General features: G+C 39.0%; 1 protein-coding gene across 1 annotated transcript in view; it reads left to right on the top strand.

Annotated features, from left to right (window-relative positions):
• Positions 1 to 19,845, top strand: part of WDFY3 (WD repeat and FYVE domain containing 3) — a 122,013-nt gene that overhangs the window by 14,128 nt on the left and 88,040 nt on the right. Inside the window, exons 3-10 of the mRNA XM_075708881.1 lie at positions 1,242 to 1,351; positions 2,386 to 2,547; positions 4,411 to 4,603; positions 7,786 to 7,972; positions 10,862 to 11,028; positions 13,929 to 14,396; positions 15,777 to 15,875; positions 19,535 to 19,728. Coding sequence (XP_075564996.1) covers positions 1,242 to 1,351; positions 2,386 to 2,547; positions 4,411 to 4,603; positions 7,786 to 7,972; positions 10,862 to 11,028; positions 13,929 to 14,396; positions 15,777 to 15,875; positions 19,535 to 19,728 — 1,580 coding nt within the window. The remainder of the gene's footprint in view (positions 1 to 1,241; positions 1,352 to 2,385; positions 2,548 to 4,410; positions 4,604 to 7,785; positions 7,973 to 10,861; positions 11,029 to 13,928; positions 14,397 to 15,776; positions 15,876 to 19,534; positions 19,729 to 19,845) is intronic.

Below are 19,845 nucleotides of genomic sequence, written 5' to 3'. Positions count from 1 at the left end.
AGTACACGTGGTGGCTGATGGCTTTCTCTCTGTACGGTGGTAGTCTCTCTTGGGAAAAGTTAATGTTAGGAATGTAAAACAAACAGCTGTAGACATCTTCTAGGATTGTCTGCTTCATAGGTTTACTAGTCTATTTCAGCTTATGGTCTGGTGCTCCAGATAATTATCTTTTCAGTGTAGTCAGTGCTAGAAGTTTGATAAGTACTTTGCCATATAAAATGTGTTTACTTTAGAACAAACTCCCTCACAGGTATGTGCTGGGGAATCTTGACAGCAGATGAAGCAAACAAACCAAGATTAAAATTGGATTTTTCTTCAGTTGCTGATTTATTCCTCTGTTAGTAATTCAATTGCAATTCCTTTTTTAAGCAGTATTATGCACCTTCCTTTTCTGTCCTAGCTGACACTAAAAGCACTGAAGATGATTGATACACAATTATTAATGAAAAATGTTTTTAGATTTCCCTTAAGGGTAATGGACAGTCATCACGACGGGCATTGTAGATTTCTTAACGTAAGTGTGTATTCAGACAGCAGTGAAATAGGATTGCATTTTCTGTTGATTTATTTATTGGTCCTGATAACTTGTTTACTAGGCTGAATATTTATCTTTGGCTCTGACTGATACGGAATAGCATTTGATTCTAGAAGTGGTCCCTGGATCATAAGAATTAGCCATAAGTTGTTAGCGTTTTCATTTTCAAACAAATGTAGGATGGGGATGTAGTAATTGCTGATCTTAGTCGTAATTTTACTTTTTGTTACTGTTTTTATTTCTTTTGTCTTTCTGCACCTCTTCTTCCCTCCAATCTTTTCCCATTATCCTCCATATTGTTGTTTCCATGCAGTGCTTTTTTTCAGAAATCGAATATCAGCTTTTCCCACTGAGACCACTAAGTGATGGTGACTTCATGTCTCTGGAAAAGAGTATGTTGTATTTGATAAAACCGAAATACTCAAATAAAAGTTGTTGCATGTTACTGAAATCTGTCTGCTGGTTTAAAGGATGATGCATGACCTAAAAACATACTTTTTACAGCCTTGCTAGTGTCAAAGCCAGGTATGTGTGGAAGACTGGAATGTGCATCTGGAGAGTGTAGGGCCTAAGCCTAGTCCCTTTTTCAAGTAGTGCTGCAGAGGTGAATTCATGCTCAGCGCTTGGGACTGTTGAGAGGATGTGTTCTCTTCTGCACACTATCAGATGGAATTCTTATTGCATTTTTTTAACTGCTTCCCTACAGAAGCTGCAAGTCGTGCCATAGTCCAGTTTCTGGAGGTTAATCAAAGTGAAGAAGCAAGTAGAGGTTGGATGCTGCTCACCACAATCAATTTACTAGCTTCATCAGGACAGGTTAGTCTTAAACAGCAAGGCTAAAAATAAATTGTGGGGTGGGAGAGAGAAAAGCAATAAAATAATGAGCTGCATGAACACGCACTAAAAGGTGTAACTATATTCTGCTTTCTGTATTAAGATGTTTTTTCTGTTATACTGCCACAGAACTTCTGCTTTAGCTCCTTGTGGTTTCAGTTGCCTAAAAAATCATTGTTTTGGAACTTTACAATTGAATTATGCATGCAACTTCTGTTGTTCCCCAAGGGCTTCTCTTGCATGCTGCTGCTTAGTGCCCCATGAGATGCATGTCACATACAGCTCCTAAATCACTTGGGCTCCCCATTCAAAGAGGGCGGCAGCAGCTGCAAAAAGCGAAGCCAGCAGCAGTGATGAGTGGGTGATTTCATGAATCTTTACTGCCTCTGCTTTTGGTGCTGCCCTCCATCAGAGAGCCAGTCTCTGGCAATGTGCTGGACAGCTGCATGGTTTGTTCTTTCTGCTCTAATTTGCCTTTATAATTCAACACATCATCTTACCTGTGTTTAGTATGTCACCAGCCTCCACCCCAATTTGTCTTTTCTTCCCACTGATGCTTTCATGTTTTCTACTACCTTGCTCCTTATGCCTGCTTATACCTTATTGCCAAGTGAGTGTATAAATTGAATAGTCCTCCTCCCACTCCTGTTTCTACTGCTACAAAGAATAGATAGCTAACAAGGGCTTGGCTGAAGGTCTTGTAATTAACTTGAAAGCTTCTGTTGGCAGAGACTGTCAGTTTTTGTTTCTGTCCTGTGTGGTGACTGCTCCGAACTGTGGCTGTTAGATGCTGTTGTCATGTAAATAAATTATGATCCTGTTTTTAAGGTTACTGTTTAGGCAGGCATTCAAGAATACATGGTAAATCTGTACTGCTGTGTGGACATCTCACCAAAGGTGTGAGAAAGGAAAAAAAAAAAAAAAAAAAGCATTTGAGAGCTGTGTTACGGGAGCATGACTTTTTGAATATAGTAATAAGCTGAACTGGTTTTTTGCTCTGTTTTCTTTTTCCCCAGAAAACTGTGGACTGCATGACTACAATGTCAGTGCCTTCCACACTTGTTAAATGTCTATATCTGTTTTTTGACCTTCCACATGTGCCTGAGGTAGTTGGAGGAGCACAGAATGAGCTACCTCTCGCAGAGCGCCGAGCGCTACTACAGAAAGTCTTTGTACAGGTAAGAAAGGTAAAATAGGTTGTGGAATTTGCAAGAGGAATGGAAATGCTTCATGTGAGAAAAGTCCAGAAACTTTTCACTTGAACCAGGTTTTGCTCTTCCTTGATTCTTCACAAACTGATGGCTCAGAGTAAGATGGATTTTCCTTCAAGCATGGTTGAGGTTAAATTCCTACTCCCCCTGTGGTTTTTGTCCTCGGCAAACATCTCCTCCACAAAAATTGCATGCAGCTCCTCTGTGCAGCTGCTTTAAAAGGGGTAACATGTTTACTATTATTCTGGTTTAATCTAACTGTTCCTAGTCTTTGGTATCTTTGGTTGTTACTGATTGAAGTAGGCATAGTAAAAACCATTAGTATCGATAATAATCTAAGAATTAATTTAACATATGCTATTTTCCCTTTAATTATGGAAATAAACCATAAATATGGGAACAAATCACTTAAATATGGGAATGAACCATCTGAGCTTGCAGTTACTGTTACAATTATCTCCCAGATTTCCCAGGGAGACCAGGGACTCCATCTGACCTGCTCCTGCTTTCTGAAGTTTCAGTTGGAGATCTTGCAAAGGAATTTCCATACGTTCTCCTGATGAAACTTTTAGAAGGAGCTGACAGTTACTGTTAGAAAGGGGTTGATGATCATACTACCAGTTTCCATGTGCAAACTGGATGCGTCTCTGTGTAGGGTCATTGTAGCCACATATGCAAAACCATAGAGGTCTATCAGCAATCACATCCTTCAGGGATTTGAAGGCAGTGTTAAGATTTATAAGTATAACATTTGAGAGGCATTTTGGTACCTGCACTACATGAATAAAGATGAGAGCCTTATTCGCACCATCACTAGCCACAAAGTCTGCACAGTAACAGTCACTGTATGAGAACATACCCATTTGCCTCTCTTTTTCGTCTTAGTACAGGCTGTCTTACAGGCTGTCTTCCAAAGCAGAAATCATGGTGTGCTGCGAAGCATCTTTCAAAAAATGCCTTGCTGTGTTTCAGTCAGCAGCGTTAATAAATGATCAATGTTACCACATAGAGCCCCCCCCAAAATGTTACAGCTCAGCTCTTTTCTGTCCCTCTTCAAAGGCTGTAAAGTGGTGCTCTCAAATGAGCTGGCTGGAATGGGTGAGGTTTCAGATAGCTTCCAAACCTCCTCCGGACATAGGCAGTCTTGCAAATTCTTCCTACAGTTTTCTGAGAGGGAGCCTCAGCTTTTCATGCACAAGACACAAAATGGACATCAGATGTCCTCAAAACATGCAGAAAAGGGAGTGCAACGTAGTAACTTTGCTTGCATGGCTGCATTTTGTCTTATTTACGGTAACCTGGAAATTCAGATCCAAGAGTCAGTCATCGAGGTAGGTCTACAGTGTTGCTGTATCCTTTCCTGCCATACTGTTTTGGCTGTTTTCATTTGGACAAGATGGTATGGATGCTGCTCTGCCAGCAACACATCAGTAGCCTTCTTCCTGATTAGGAAGGGATACAACAGTTTGCTTTGCAGAGCCTCTGCCCCACTGCAGTATTTAGGCCTGTGAATTAGGTAACAGGCAGATTCTCCAAGAATGGAATAACCTGGTATCCATACAAGTATGCTGTGTCAGCCTAAGAGGTTTAAACTCTGTTGCTAATCTTTTACTAGTCATTTTAAACTGAACTGGGACTTGAAATAACCATGTGTTGCATAACCTTGTCTTCAGTTCAAATTACAGAAACAACGCGCAAAGGGAAAACAGCACATCACCTTTTTTGAATATGTATGCTAAATGGAAGAATGTTTTGCCTTTTACTAAGTCTGGACAAAAATAGCAATGATCAGGGTATTAATGGTAGATGTTTAATGACTTACTGTTTCAGATCCTAGTAAAACTGTGCAGTTTTGTGTCCCCGGCGGAAGAATTGGCTCAAAAGGATGATCTCCAGCTTCTGTTCAGTGCAATAACCTCATGGTGCCCTCCCTATAATCTGCCTTGGAGGAAGAGTGCAGGGGAAGTACTAATGACCATATCTCGTCATGGCCTTAGTGTCAACGTAGTGAAATACATTCATGGTATGTGTCTTTATCCTTTTTTTTTTTTTTTTTCTGTTCTTCTTTCATAGGTTTCTTAGTTAGGAAATAGGCATGAAAGTAATAGATCAAGGAAAGCTTACAGGCTTTTTTTTTGTTGTTGCTTGTTTGGACATGTAGGCATTTATATACAGGTAAAATTTCAGAGCGCTTGTGTAGTGAGAGAGGTGTTTGTAGCTGAGTCTGCCCGTCCATATTTCAAGTTAACACAGGAAGATGGAGTTTCCTCATGATTTTGTGTAGAGTTTATGCTAACCAAAATGAAAGGCTTTCAGCAACTTCAGTAACTGCCTATATTGAAAAGTAGTCACTGGGAAGATGCATGGGTTTGTCACTTTTGCTGCAAGCATTAATTCTTAACAGGAGTTAGTTGTTTCCTGTCCTGTGTTTGAGTCAGCAGCAGTAGCTCCTCACAAAGGCGCGAGGCAAGCTAGCAGTGTCCTGTTTACAGCTGCTTGTTTGGGTACCACTCTAGCTGGCGATAAAAGTGTAGAGACACCTGAGGAAGCCGCAGGAAGAGGGAGCCAACTCCATGTGTTCTGCTGACGCAGTTTGAGCTATTAGAAGCCCATGTAGCAAGTACTGGTGCATTATGCAAACCAGGGAGACCTAATTTGGGTATGCTGGGAGAAGGTTCTTTCTCCCAGACATGTTGCTTTTGTGGGAAGAGGCTGGGTCAGACTGTTACAACCACCACTGATTTGCAACGTACTCTCCATTATCCAGGGCATTGGGGGCTGGCGTACCCTGATAAAGCAAAACCTGGGTAATAGGGTCACTAGGAAATCCTCAAGGGAACACGGCGTATAGGCACTGAAACACTTGAGTGCGAACCTCCACGTGCTTATTGATGGCATGTTGGAACAGTCAGCTGGCTTCCTCCTCTGTGGTCCAGCCCAGCTTTTCCTGTGCGGTCCCTAACCCAAGGACATTGTCCCTAGGGCCTGGCCCAGGGAGGCTCTCCTTCGCTTGGCTGAGACCCAAGCCTCTCAGTACCGGTGCTCCTAGGAAGCTTACATGTAGCCTGTCCTAGAGCCTGTGTCACAACCTGGTGTGGAGCTTTTGGGACACAGCTGGAAAGAGCCTGGTGTCTGGATGGGTTTGCAGCCCCTATGTTTTCCCTGTTGGCTGGCTGACTAGATTGCTGACTGTTCAGTCAGCCTGTGTCTCTTCTGCTGGGCCCTCCTCTTCCTCACCTTGCCATGCAGCTTACAGATTGCAGATTTTGTGTATCCTAAAGGCCAAAATAAAATCATCTCATGGGCTTAATCCAGCCTGTGAGCCACCAAGTGACTGAAGCAGCCAGAATCATTCCATTTTATCTCCTGTCCTTTTTCGAGACAAATAGCATCCTGACTGTTTCAGGTATGGAAAGTGTAGCGTACAGGGGTATTTCTGTGGCTGGTTACAGATTTTGGTCGCTAATATAAGTACTTTATTCATTGTGTATCTTTACAAGGGACTGGTCACCGTCTGCTTAGCAAGGGCAGCTGCCAAGCTGGTACATGACAAAGAATTTGCGAGAGCAAAGCGAGATGAAAACCAGTGTTATCCTGATATTAGCTACCTGGGAGCAGCTTTGCAGATGAAATACTCATGTTGCATTAATTTAAAACTGCATGGGTGTTTAGCTATGCAGGATTTGAGGTAGGAAATTTGGTAGAATATATTTCTAATGTTATATTTAGGGCTTTTATACTGTAGGACCACATAGAAGCATTTGTAGTTTTTAAATTAGAATGACTGTTGAAGTGAACTAACATCCTTGTCATACATTTTAGCAGTGTACACCTACTAGGAAAAAAAGAAACCCATAGTTTCCTTACACTCTGGAAAGCAAGTAGTTAAAAGGCTCCACAAAACCATTTTGACAGTTTATTAAATATGTCACCCTGCTCCCACATACTTCACAGAAAACTTCAGCCTTTATTTTTTCTTGTGCTAGCAGCGTGTTTACAATTCCAGTCAGAAAGATGTGAATGTACAGTATCACTTGGAAGCACAGAATAGTCACCAATTCAGTATTTTAAGATAGGACTTAAAAGGTGATAGATATTTTGCCTGCATCTGTAGCAGCCTTCTGGTGTGTTTTTGATGAGTGTAGAAGGTGTATGTGAAAACCTTATGAAGCGCAACAAAGAAAATAACGGAGTTTTGACTGTGGTGTTTGGCACATTGCAGCTACTGCCATTATTGCTTCTCTATTGGCTTGACCCATAAGAGGAGTGAGGCTGGCGTATCAAAAGATATTCTAGGTTCTTTAAAAAGTGAAATAAAATCTTAAAAAAGAAAACCAGTTGGCATTCCCTCTTGCTTGTTGATAAAAAATAAACCTGACTTAAGAGATAATAACGTCTATCAAGAGGCTTATCTCATATTCAGGAAAAGAGTTAAGACATTTTATCATATGCAAAAGAGCATCTTTTCACTATCTCATGCTTTGATTTTATCTCTGGGAAATTTTGTTATCAGTCTAGCTAGAAAAACTTGCACTTGTCTTGCACACACTGTGAAGTTAAAATAGCAGATAATTGAAGGGAACATCTTTAAAACAGGAGTGCAACCTAAAATCTGACTATAGAATTGGAAAAGCTTTTTGCAACTGACCAATGAACTGATGGAGTGAGAGAGCTATATGGAGTGAGACAATATGTCTCTTTGATCAAGATTTATTGGGCAAGCAAATACGCCAGCCAGAGAAATGGTAACTAGAGTAGCAATAAGAAGACATGGTGTAAAGGGTTATGTGTAGGGTTTTACCTAACATCAGTAACAGTTTAAGTCAGTGCTTTGTATAACTTTGTGTTTTAAAAGAAAAAAAAGATGTTTTAGAATTATTTACAGTTATCATATTTGTGTTTTTATTCTGCTGAGTTATCTAGTCAAACTTTCTAGGGAAGAAACAGTATTTGTCTACACAGTCTCTTCCCTACAAGAGTAAAGATTATAAAAGGGAGGAAGGGGTTGGCAAAAAGAGGTTAGGGTTCAGATCCAAAGCCACTTGAGAATCCTACTTGTCTTCAAGTGCTCTGATATTAAATGTTATGTGATAAGAGATAGTTAAGTAACAGTTACCTTATAGCCGTGATTCTTGTACTAGTTATGCTTCTTGCTATGATTAGTGTCAGTAAAATCCTAAATTTCTTAATTGCGATTCTTTTCAGAAAAGGAATGTTTGTCCACATGTGTTCAGAACATGCAGCAGTCTGATGACCTTTCTCCCCTAGAAATAGTTGAGATGTTTGCTGGACTTTCTTGTTTTCTCAAAGACTCCAGTGATGTATCCCAAACGTTGTTGGATGATTTTAGGATATGGCAAGGATACAACTTCCTCTGTGACCTCCTCCTCAGGTATGCAAAAGTGCTTGAAGGAATGCAGACAGATCACTGTGAGCTTTTTCTGAAAAGGTTTCTTAATGAAGAATAGGTGAATAGGTTTGAACAAATAAGTGATTATAGTTTATTATGAAATGAAGATATTAGGACCAAAACATGAAATGATGTGCTTCTTACCATTTATGAAACTATATTGTTTAACTTCTTACTCACTGGTACTGGTTTATTACTAAATGTTTCTGTATGTGCTAAGAAAGCAGATGCTTAAAAACAACTGGTACTAAAATTTAGAAAGAATTCAGAAAATAAAATTTTGACTGCAACTAGAGATTTTTGCATTTGTTTTGTTTTAGTGTATTATTGTGGTGAAAAATCGTGTACATAAATGTGGTACATGCTACTTAGTATTGAAGACATTCTACTTAGTACTGAAGAGACATTTTTGTACATAGGCTCTAATATCAGAGTGCTGGAGAGAACTCTCACGTTACTAGGGAGTAAGTGTATATATGTATTTTTTTTTAATTTGTATTTTTTATTAAAGGTACTGCTAACCCACTAATGCATCACAAAATAGGGTGATAAAAATGCCTGTCCAGAAAAAACTTGGACGTATGATCCATCCATGATGTGATTTGTTTCCATGAAAGAAACTTCATTCTTTTCTTTCTCAGTCAGCAAATTGATGTCTGCTGCATTATTTGTGTAAAACCTATCATCAGTCTGGGTTGCTTTGTTTGGATATGAAGTTCTGAAGCAGCATGCTTAGCTGTTGAAATACATATGTGTTTTAAAAATTCGACAGAAACTGGGAAACGTTGTCTGTGAGTGTACATCTTATGAAGTAAACTCGGGTCAAAGATGCTTAGAAACAGTGCTGTAAAGGCCATTAATGAGAAGTGTTAATGTTATCTCCCTCTCTCAAGCCATTCATTTTGGTTGCTAGGATGCTAGGTTTTGGCACCCAAATATTCAAACTAAATTTTCTACCGCATAGTATTTTGTTTGTTTGTTTTAAATGGATACCAGACATAGAGATGGCATTTGAAATTCTTTATCGCAGTTAAAATTATTCATAAAATATTTTCTGTGCCACAAAAGCTCAAACACCTGTTAAGGAATTGTTATTGTTCTTGTAGTATAAATGGTGGTTTTGAGTATGCTTTGAACAAATGCGTTAGTAAATATAACAATGTAATTCAAAGTCAGCTGTTTCCCAGAAATTGTCAGCCAGAGTTTAGGTGGAATTTGAGGGGAACACACTGTAATTAGCAATTTCATTTTCAGGTACAAAAGTGATCCTCTGTAGATCAAGTGTTTTAAACAAACCGTATCCTGAGCTTGCTCATCCTTTAAATCAAAGAATGGGGGATCCCTGACAGAGGTATAGGAAGACTAGAAGTTTGCATGTCTGATTGAAGAAGGAGAGCACCTGAGTTCATCAGTTAAGGTTAAAAGCATAGGAATGCATTTTCCTCACTTATTCCTGGGGTGGCTCTAGAAAACTTACTAAGACTTTTGCAGAAATGCCTGGGATAAGGTCAACAGTGCACACCAACATGTGGTGTATTTGTTAGCTATTTGTGTATTGTAGAGGAGATGGAAGATGGTTCAAAACGCGACTGCTGTTTTGATGGCTGTATCTCTTGCCATCTTACAAGTTTAGTTTATTTGATTTTCAAATCAAAACACAGTTTGTTTCAAAAAAAACGATCATCTTGGACAAGCCTATGTATCGGTCAGTGATGAACAACAGTAATGTATTCTCCCTGGACATGCTTTGGCTTAAACCTACTGACAGAGACTTGTTCAGCTCTGTGGCACTATTGTGAAGATGGCTGTCACGTGGGGGTATGAAATCTGGGCCCTGGGCATCAGGCTGCAAAGGAGAAAGGCTTTGGAGCCAGTAATGCAGAAGAATGTGTGAAGAAGGTGACTTAATAAGAAATTGCAGGAGGTCTGTGAGGACAAAAGGAGTGAGTATGTAATTTCACCTTGGTGATGTGAAAGGGCAGGACGTGTGGAGGATTAGTAGAATGGCAAGAGGTGAGCTAAGTGTTTCTGTAATGGCTGTTTGAAGGAGGTTCAGCCACATGTCTGACTGAGAAAATGATGGAGGATGCAGAATGAGCTGCTTCTAAGGGCTCCCATGGTCACTTGTCAGCAAGAAGAAGACGACAGCTTGCATTGCATGAGTGAATAGGAGATCGTGGTCCCCAGCTTTCTCCCGAGATCTCTAGAAACTGTAGAGTTAGTAATCAATTAAGTGTGGTTTAGTTTTGGTGAAGTAGAAGGAAAATGAGGATTGTTCTAGGGTTTGGAGTCAGTTTTTAGGGTTTGGTCTGATGGTGTGTTCCTGGCAGGAAACAATGATTGGAATGGGATGTTAGTATTTCCATCCTCTTGCCTTCAAAGGTGAGGGTCAATAGTTCTTATGAAGATGCTTCATTGTGTGCTTCTAAGTGTTAGGCTTCTACCAAGGTACTGTTTCATTAGCATAAAATATTAACTCTCAAAGTAGCAGTTATAATCTAGCAAGTTCATTATGGATTTATTTAATGACAGACTGTCTGGGTATTTTCCTATCCAGTAGCTTCATGTTTGTAAGAGGGTTTTAAAAGTAATATTCACATCTGTGCTGCTTTTTAGCAGACTGAGTTCTAGGAAAGATTTATGAGGTGAATTTCTATGGAAAACAAAAATGTATGCTCTCATAAATCCAATAATGTTTGACTGACTTAATGGTATGAAATATGAACAGTGAACATGTGAAATACTACAGGAATAGGGCAGTAAAAGTGTGGTCTTTAAATTAATAGAGTAAAATGGAACAGATATCTTATTAAAGTGATTTGAGTTGAAATAAACTAGTGCTGCTAACCCGATCTATTGCATTTTCTTTAGATTAGAACAGGCAAAAGAGACTGAATCTAAGGATGCTTTGAAGGACTTAGTTAATTTGATAACTTCCTTAACAACATATGGTGTCAATGAATTAAAGCCAGCTGGTGTTACCACTGGAGTACCTTTCTTACTACCTGGATTTGCCGTCCCACAGCCTGCAGGCAAAGGTGAGTCTGCTTTCTTTTTCCCTCTGTTTGTTTTTTTGATTTTTAAATGTAAACAACAAAACACAGAGAAGCTATATACTACACAAACCGTTTGCAATTGAGTCAAAGTTTTTTTACTAAGATTGCATATCAAATACTTAGTTCTGCTGGTCTCAAAGGTTCTATTTTGGGGTTGGTACCCAAAGAAGAAAGTGTAGGGCTTTTGTCTTTGAGGACTAAAGGCTGAGTCAAACCTCTCACTGCAAAAATGACAGTTTCTATGTGGACGTTTTAAGAGATTATCATAATGGAGAGATGCACTGATTTGATTTATGGTGTTTTAAGCTGCTCTTGCTAAACTGATGTGAAAGGCTGATGTGCTGGTTTCATTCCCACCCTCCCCCCCCCCCCGCCTCGATTTGCTTTCTGCTAGCTTTTGTCAGCTTAGGCTAAGTGTAACTTGTGTGCTGAAATCTGTTGTTTCATCACCAGTGTTCAGAGTGGTGAAATCTGTGGTGCTTGCAGCCACAGTCAGTTATGATATGGAGATAAGGCTGAGCAAGTCTGAGGGGGGAAAGGGTTTTATAAAAATAAACTTATTTTTCATATTCTGTGTATAAACTTAAAAATTCAGGTAAATCTTCTATGTAACAAAAGAGTATGGAATTTAAAACTAGCTTCATGGTCACTATTTACTTGGACTTTTTATGGGATTTAGTTAATACCAGGGATACAAGAAAAAATTTTGTGATAGGGTTACATTTATAGATTTATAGGCTAATGGACTTATTTTCACAATTTCTCTTGTATATCTAGGTTCCTTGGACAATAACTTCCTTTCTGTGGTATTAAGAGAGTTCATTGTTCATGGGAATTGTTTTCTGTTTGAACTAAATAGAGAAAGAAGGTGATAGTCACACTTGGAGCTTAATTTATCCATGTTTTCATAATAACATACTAATTTTTGCTTAAACTAATCAGCTGTTCTGATACAGTAGCGTAAGAGAACTATGGCTTATTGCAATCTCCAAAGGAATTCTTTTATTTAATTTTCTGGTATTTGTCACGACATCTCTCAGTTTCTTTTACCTGCTTTTCATTATGTTGGCAACTTATCTTTTTATGAAGACCATATTAGCTCATTTTCTTAATTGCTTTTATTTAAATCCTTTCACTTCTTGAACTCTGAAGAGCTGGTTAAGATTTGGTGTCTTCAGGGGTCCTCATAATAATCAAAGATAATTTATTAATCTGCTTGATTGCCTGGAACAACTGTTGATACTAGATTAGAATATAAATTCTGTTGTATGTGTCACTGCCTATGTTCCTGTCACATTTAATAAGCTCTCAATCCCCTTTTCAACATTTTTCCTTGTAACGAAAGCATGTAAAAATGTCCTTTTAGAAACAAATGAGTGGGACTTACGACATAACATTAATATTCTTCCGGTATGTGAAATTGTTCCATGTTAGTTTTCAAGGAAGTTTCCTGTTGCCTTCTGGAGAAATACTGGCAGGGAAGGTGGTGAGGCTAGACATGAAGATAAATAAATTTACTTTTAAATTGGACAACTTATTTTATAAACAATGAAGAGAGTAGCATGCCACAGAGCATATGTAATAAATCAGGTTTCTTTGTTTATGAAAGGGTTTTTAAATCAGGCTAATGGTTTACTGATAGCTTGTTTGAAAATAAGATTTTATTATTAGAGCATCCTAAATGCTTTGTTTAGAATGTGTTTCAAGGTCTCACTCTTGATTGATTGTTGGGGGTTTTTTTTAGTTATTTTTACCATTAGTTGTTTTCTGTATCATGGGATTTGTCCACCATGACTTGTACTGTTTCTACAGAAGTTAGAGTTTGCTTTGAGGCATCTTTTTAGTAGAATAAGATTAATATCTGCCCATAGAAAATTCTGGGGGCCACAGGGAGCACTCATAAATGATGCATTCTTTGGCTAAATGAACGAGATCTTATTCAACTTGAAGGTACTTATAAGAAGAAATTTGACGGAGCTTTTAAAGATGCGAGGTCTTTGTATGCTAATATTATAGCTACCGTATGCTTTACAACTCTTTCCCTTTGTTTTAATTCCCTAATTGTTAACAGTACTGGACCCTGCCAAAGCTTTCTTATTCCCAGGCCTGATTTCCAAAGCCAGCCCCATGCCACCTTCCGATACCAGTATCATGCCAGTTCATGCCAGTTAATCCCAACCTGAGCAAGAGCAGCCTCTCTGTGGAAGGAAGGCAGCGTCTGGCCTTACGCTGCCCTGTGGAATTTCTCTACGCGTAGCGCTCTTCTTCTCGCAGGCGATTGCCAAAGAATGGAAGCAAGAGTATAATTTGGAGGCCATGCATGTTGTCTAGCTTTGAACGCGGCTGATGAGGATTTGTCATTGCTTATTGCTCTGTTGAGTGAGGGGATACAGATGGCTGTTATTCTAAACTTAGCCTGCCGAATACTTGTAGAGGACAGAGTTGCATTCTGCATTATGGAATACAGAATATGTTACGGTTGCTGTAATGAGTTTTCTTATGGCCTGGGTAGATGACAAGCAGGCTTTGTTTTGTCTCTAGAACTTTATCCTGTTGTACGTTTTAACAATAGGTCAGCTTGCTTACCTATTTTAAAGAAATGATCTTCCATTTAGCTGCTTATGTAAACGCTTACTTTCAAAGATGAAGATGCCATCTTAATGAACAGTAGATTGTAGGATGTGCGATGTAAGGGATTGTGCAGAGGCTTTTTTTAAGAGTCAGTTTTAACACAAATTTGTATTATACATGACATATGCTGTTATTTTATTCACACTTACTAAAATGCATGGATCATTATTAATAAGTGTACTCATTGTTTATGGTGATTAAGAACTTTCTCTTTACTTTTTCCTCCCATCCCACTTTGTTTCCTGATTTAGGTCACAGTGTGAGGAATATTCAAGCATTTTCGGTCCTCCAGAATGCATTTTTGAGAGCAAAAACCAGCTATCTAGCACAAATCATCCTTGATGCCATCATGAATATTTATATGGCGGACAATGCCAACTACTTCATTTTGGAATCACAACACACATTGTCTCAGTTTGCAGAGAAAATTCCTAAACTTCCAGAAGTGCAGACCAAATACTTTGAGATGCTGGAATTTGTTGTCTTCAGCTTGAATTACATACCCTGTAAAGAACTGATCAGTGTGAGCATCCTTTTAAAATCCAGCACTTCTTTTCAGTGTAGCATCATTGCCATAAAGACACTTCTTAAGTTCACCCGTCATGACTACATCTTTAAGGATGTCTTCAGGGAAGTGGGACTTCTGGAGGTGATGGTAAACCTTCTTCATAAATATGCAGCCCTTCTGAAAGATCCCACTCAGGCCCTGAATGATCAAGGTAGTGTATGCTCTTCCATTTTACTAATACATGGGGTTTTTTGGCTCGGAATGGTGGAGGCTAGCACTTAAGAGGAGGAACGAGAGAGTCTGAGTGTGTATCTCAAGGACTGAGGTCTGCCGGGGGCTGCTGTGCCGTCTTAAAAGCTCATTGGAATTGCTTCTCTCTTAACATCCTGCGAGGAGCTTGGGGCAAGCTTTAATGAAAGATGCTGTATGAATTCAAAATAGCAGGGTTCATATTTTCCTTTGTAAATTTTTTTTTTATGTGTTGGTTTAATATTTGTTACTTAACTGAAGGAGCAATACATAGTGTCTGTACTCTTCCTCACAAAAGGTACTTGGGCATTTCATTGTGTTTAGCCGCAGCTTTGAAAAATACTATAGAGCACACATATGAGCTCTTAATAGGAGTATGTATTCAAGTTTGCAGACTTTTTTATGAGTTGGGTCTACACTTTTCTAAGACTGTTTAAAAAACCAAAAATTTTAAAAATTAGTTATCTCCAGAGTTGAACATCTCAGAGATAAGCTACATAGCTGCTTCACCTGTGAAGCATGCACTAGCAAGTGCCATACGTGCATACATACACACAGAGATATTTTTTTATTTTACATTCTTTATTCAAACGGTTGTTGAGTTAGTGTGCATCAGTGACACTTTTTTTTTAATCATAATTGTTGGATGTTTCACCTGGGTTTATTGCCTGAAGCTTCATTAGTGAAGCAGTAGCAGTTGATTAGAGTTAGAAAGCTTTATTGCCAGCAACTCCATTGAAAAACACATCAGTTCTCACGTTCTTGTAAGTAGATGGATCAAGCTGTCATCTGATTAGAGTGCTACCTGGGTGCACATGCCCTTGTGTTGTGGCTTGCTTCTTATTAGAGTCATTTAAAAGAAATGTTTTTTTCTGGAGTGTTACTCTGTGTTTAATATGCCACTTTCAACAGGTGTAACAGACAAACCAACACTGCATCATCAGCACATTTACTGTAATTATATGAATGTAGTTTTGTGCTTTTGTGTGGAATTTCTGAATACTGAACAAGAACAGATCCTGTTAGTCTTCAACTATGGTATGGTTTTGTGGCTTCAAGAAACAGAAGTTGGGGGTATGAAACTGCACCTACAGCTGCAGTGTCGGCCACTGAGCTCACAGTGCTCAGAAGTTTCTGTTTAAATTCTTGTCTTTATAAATTAATAGTTAAGATTTCCCAGGAATGCATGTGTAGACTAAATCTTAATTTGCTTTGCAATATGGTTAGACTGTATGTTCTCTGGGGAAGCAAAGAAAATAAAAGTGTTGGTGGAAGGTACCAAGAAGCATCTTAGAAAAGAGTGATTTTTACTATGACTTTGGCTTCTGAAATTATTTTTTAGGGGATTCAAGAAACAGTTCATTTGAGGACCAAAAGCAGCTGGCTTTATTGGTTATGGAGACCTTGACAGTACTACTACATGGATCAAACACAAATGCAGGTAGGTAGAGAGACTGCTATCAAAATATTTATAAAAAAGTAACTCAGAAAATCATGCCTGAAAGCAAAGTAGTCTTGACTTTCTATCTTCAGGCAAGTAATCAAACACACTGAAATATACTTTTTCTCTTGCCAAGTTTTTCCAGAAGAGAGAATAGACAGCATAAACTAGAGTGCATAAAATAAGAGTACAAGATAGTGGGGTGGGGTTTTTTTGATTTTGAGTTTCTTTGATATTATTTACCTGAAGGCAACCACCACACCCCATCACTCTGCAACAATACTGTAATAATTTGTAGTAGGGCTTGTAACACAGGTTGTGTATTGGTAAATTTACGCATCTAATTAGACGTGTAGTTTGCTGTTGACAGTGTCATGTCTACTTAAATGTGATTAAAAATGCTTGCATCTTTAGTGAAAGATGGCTTTTAATTTTTAAAGGCATATTCCCTGTCAGTATGTATAAATAGGGCTCTGTTATGAGTGTCCTCTTCTAAGTCAGGCGGGTTTATATTATGTTTCATTAGCCAAGACTTAGCGACATGATAATAGACAGTATGTGTAAAAGCTGTCTCTGAGAGCTTGAAACAACAGATTGAGAAAGGGTAATAACTGTTTTTAAACCCTTTCTGTCTGTTCTATTAGATGAAGAAGAAAATGAGCAAGTGTGGGGAAACAAGACACCACCTTAAGAAACCAGGAAGTTTCTGGCCTTGGAGGCCATGAAGCATCCTTATGTTAGCAGGGGTTTTTGTTTGTTTGTTTGTTTGTTTGTTTTTTTCCTTTTTCTCAATTCTGACTGGTGTTTCTCAGTTCTGGTTTTGTTTTTGTTTTCATTTAAGTAGGAGAAACTACAATCTGTGACAAATGCTTAAGAATGAAATCCTGAAATTGTCCAGCTTGTTTGACAGCTCACAGTTTAAACATTAGCTCATGGGCTAATGGCATAAAGCTTGTAACTTAAGGGTTTTTCTGCTTTTGCCTGGGCAAATTTTTTTATTTAATTTTAGGCCCAGTGATGGAGTAACCTCCAGTGTTGTCTATGTTATTTCACGGTTGTGCTTGTTTTCAAGTTCTGTTGCATTTCAGCTTGTGGTTTCAAACTACTTTCAAAGATGGCTTTTGAATTTTTCCTGCTGAGCATTTACAACATCTGCCAGCTTGGCTTTGTCCACGTACTTGATAAATAAGTTCTTCATTCCATCAGGAAAGGCATTATTCATGGCACTCAAGATAAACCCCAGTGGCATGTCCTTCATCAAAATATAAAGGCGTTGCAGTGAAGCAGAGGTTACTCCAAGCTGACATTTCAGTTAGTTATGCATTCAGGCTGTCATGATCACGTTTAGACCATTTGGTCGGGTTGTTTATGAGAAAGCTGTGAATGACACTGCCAGAAGCTTTGCTGAAGTTGAGATGTATCTCCTTTGCCACTTCCCTTTTGTCTACTTCTACCTCTTCTGTCAATGGAAAGGAAAAAAAAATGATCTTTGATTTACTAGATGAATCTGTTCAATGAGGAACCAAGAAGCAAGAGAACTAGGCTGAAATAAGGAGGTTTTAGAGAGGAATTGGTATAGATTACAGATGAATTGCATGAATCAATTACACACTTGTACATCTATCACTCAGCTTTGGTTTTGCCATGTAAGAAAAGGCAGAATTAGAAACAAGTCATAAAGGAGTGGCACAAAGGTACATATATGGGGGCTTCCATATAAGGAGAAACTGGGGAAAAAACCCAAACCCAAAAAACCTCAGGATGGTTTGATTTCTAAGGATGAATGAGAGGAGGTGGTGTAAGTATGTGATGGTAACATCTCTGAAGGACTGGAACTGCCTCATATTTTAGAAGCCACCGGTCTTGGTTCACAGGACTGAACTACATGTACCTGTGTGGCGTCAGCGTCTGTGGTACCTGAGCCTTGCTTCTGTGAGGGATGGATTATGATCTGACTGTGGTAGCGTCCACTTGACTTGTGACAAATCCTCAGCTGCTGTTAAATGGCGTTCCTGACCTTACCTAGGAAGCCTGAAGCAGCCATCAGTACCTCATTACTACTACTCGGTACTGAGTTAATCTCTTGAGTATCCACCAGAGAAACAACAGAGGGTAGCATAAAACATGTTAGGACTGTGGGATGATGCCACAGATGTTGTTTCTGAGGACTCCTGGCAAGTCCAAAGGCCTCATTTCATCAGTAGCTCTCCAAGTTCAGGAGTGCGACAGAGCTGTACAGGGGGAGTTAAGAAACCATTTCTCAGAGAAGTTGTGGTTGCTGTGTGTGCAGCGTGACTGGAATGTGAGCCCAGTGGCACTGTATCCGGAGGCCAGCAGAGGTTTTAGGTCGTCACAGAGAGGCATAAGTAGGCATTATGCAGCCTTGCAGCGCTTCATGCCACTCTCAAAACTTGGTTTCTGATCTTAAACCAGTATCTCTGATAAGGTTTCCTGAATGTTGCATAACTGATAACCAAATTTCAAGCAAGAAATTTGGGTGTCCAGACCCAGACAGGTTCACTGCGTAGTTGAGAATCTAGACCAAGAGTAGGAGAAGTATAAAATGTTACCTCAGTCTCTCTGAAAACAAGAGACCTGACGACTGAGAAGTGCTTTGCCTGCAAAGGCATGCAACCAATTTAACTGTCTCGGGGTCTGAGGCCTCTCCTTTTGCCTTGTCCATATCTCATCCAAAGAACATCAGAGAAAGCAGGAGGCAGGAAATCAGAAATGGATAGTGGGACTAAGGTTTGTATATGTACATTATAGGGAATAAACATTGTCCTGACTAGCTTGTTAATCCTGAACTTGGTCATTTAAACTGCTCTTTTAGTTTATGGTCAAAAGGAAAATAATCCCTTTTGATGCAGTAATGCAGCATTGATCCATTTCCCTACTCTGTTTTCATCTTCAGTAATTAACATAGGGCAGTACTCTAGGTGCTGAGACTGTACTAAATACATGTTATATGTGCCATGTATGTTTTTTTAATGATGTTTTCAGAATGAATTTTCATTTAATTTTCAGTTAATATTGCTCTATGTGTTCTTCTGAGTATCCAGTAAGCTTGAGAACCATTATTTGACTTAAAGCTTTATCTCTACAGAGATAGGTCTTGCCACAAGAAAACTTCTGCGACATCTTACAAATCTTGTGGATAGACCAAATCACTTCTCAAACAGTGCTCCTAGTTTGCTCATCGTGTCCAGAAGCAGCCTAGTTATATTTTTGGCAATGAACTAAATGTAATATAAACACTATCCCTAACCAAAACGGTGTACAGTCTTCAATGAAGATGGGGGGCTTGCTGTATTTTTTTCTTTGTTCCATCCTGTGACTCTTTGAGCTCTAGAATGAAAATAATAACTACTGTTGGAGTAACAGAATTATTGAGGAAATTCTTAGAACTGACCTGCATCCTTGTACTCAACACGTTTAGTGAAAAATACCATCAGAAGAATATCATTCAAGTTGTATTTTTATTTGTGGTAGGAGTGGTAAATAGTAGTAAGTCATTAAACATCCATAGGGCTAAACCCCTGCCATTCAATCTGTAGAAATGAATATAAACACTTTTCATGTTTTGTTGTTGTCATTATTTGTTACTGATTTATTTTTCATACTCTTTATGCACTTATCCCCACCCCCTTTCTGAGTAGGTATTTTCAGGGAGTTTGGTGGTGCGAGATGCGTGCACAACATAGTAAAGTATCCCCAGTGCCGACAGCATGCCCTGATGATCATCCAGCAGTTGGTGTTATCACCTAGTGGAGAAGATGATATGGGCACTTTGTTGGGACTGATGCACTCGGCTCCACCTACGGAACTGCAGCTGAAAACGGACATCTTAAGGGTAAATGAAGCACTGCTCAGGACTCTTGCTCCTAAGCCACTTTTTAAAAAAGAAAACACTGAAGAAGGGGATTGGATGGATGGTATTTAGCTACTGAATGTAGATTGTCTCTGGAGT

Source organism: Pelecanus crispus, chromosome 4 (assembly GCF_030463565.1).
Source record: "Pelecanus crispus isolate bPelCri1 chromosome 4, bPelCri1.pri, whole genome shotgun sequence".
NCBI lineage: Eukaryota > Metazoa > Chordata > Aves > Pelecaniformes > Pelecanidae > Pelecanus > Pelecanus crispus.
This window is presented reverse-complemented; position numbering and strand designations above follow the sequence as displayed.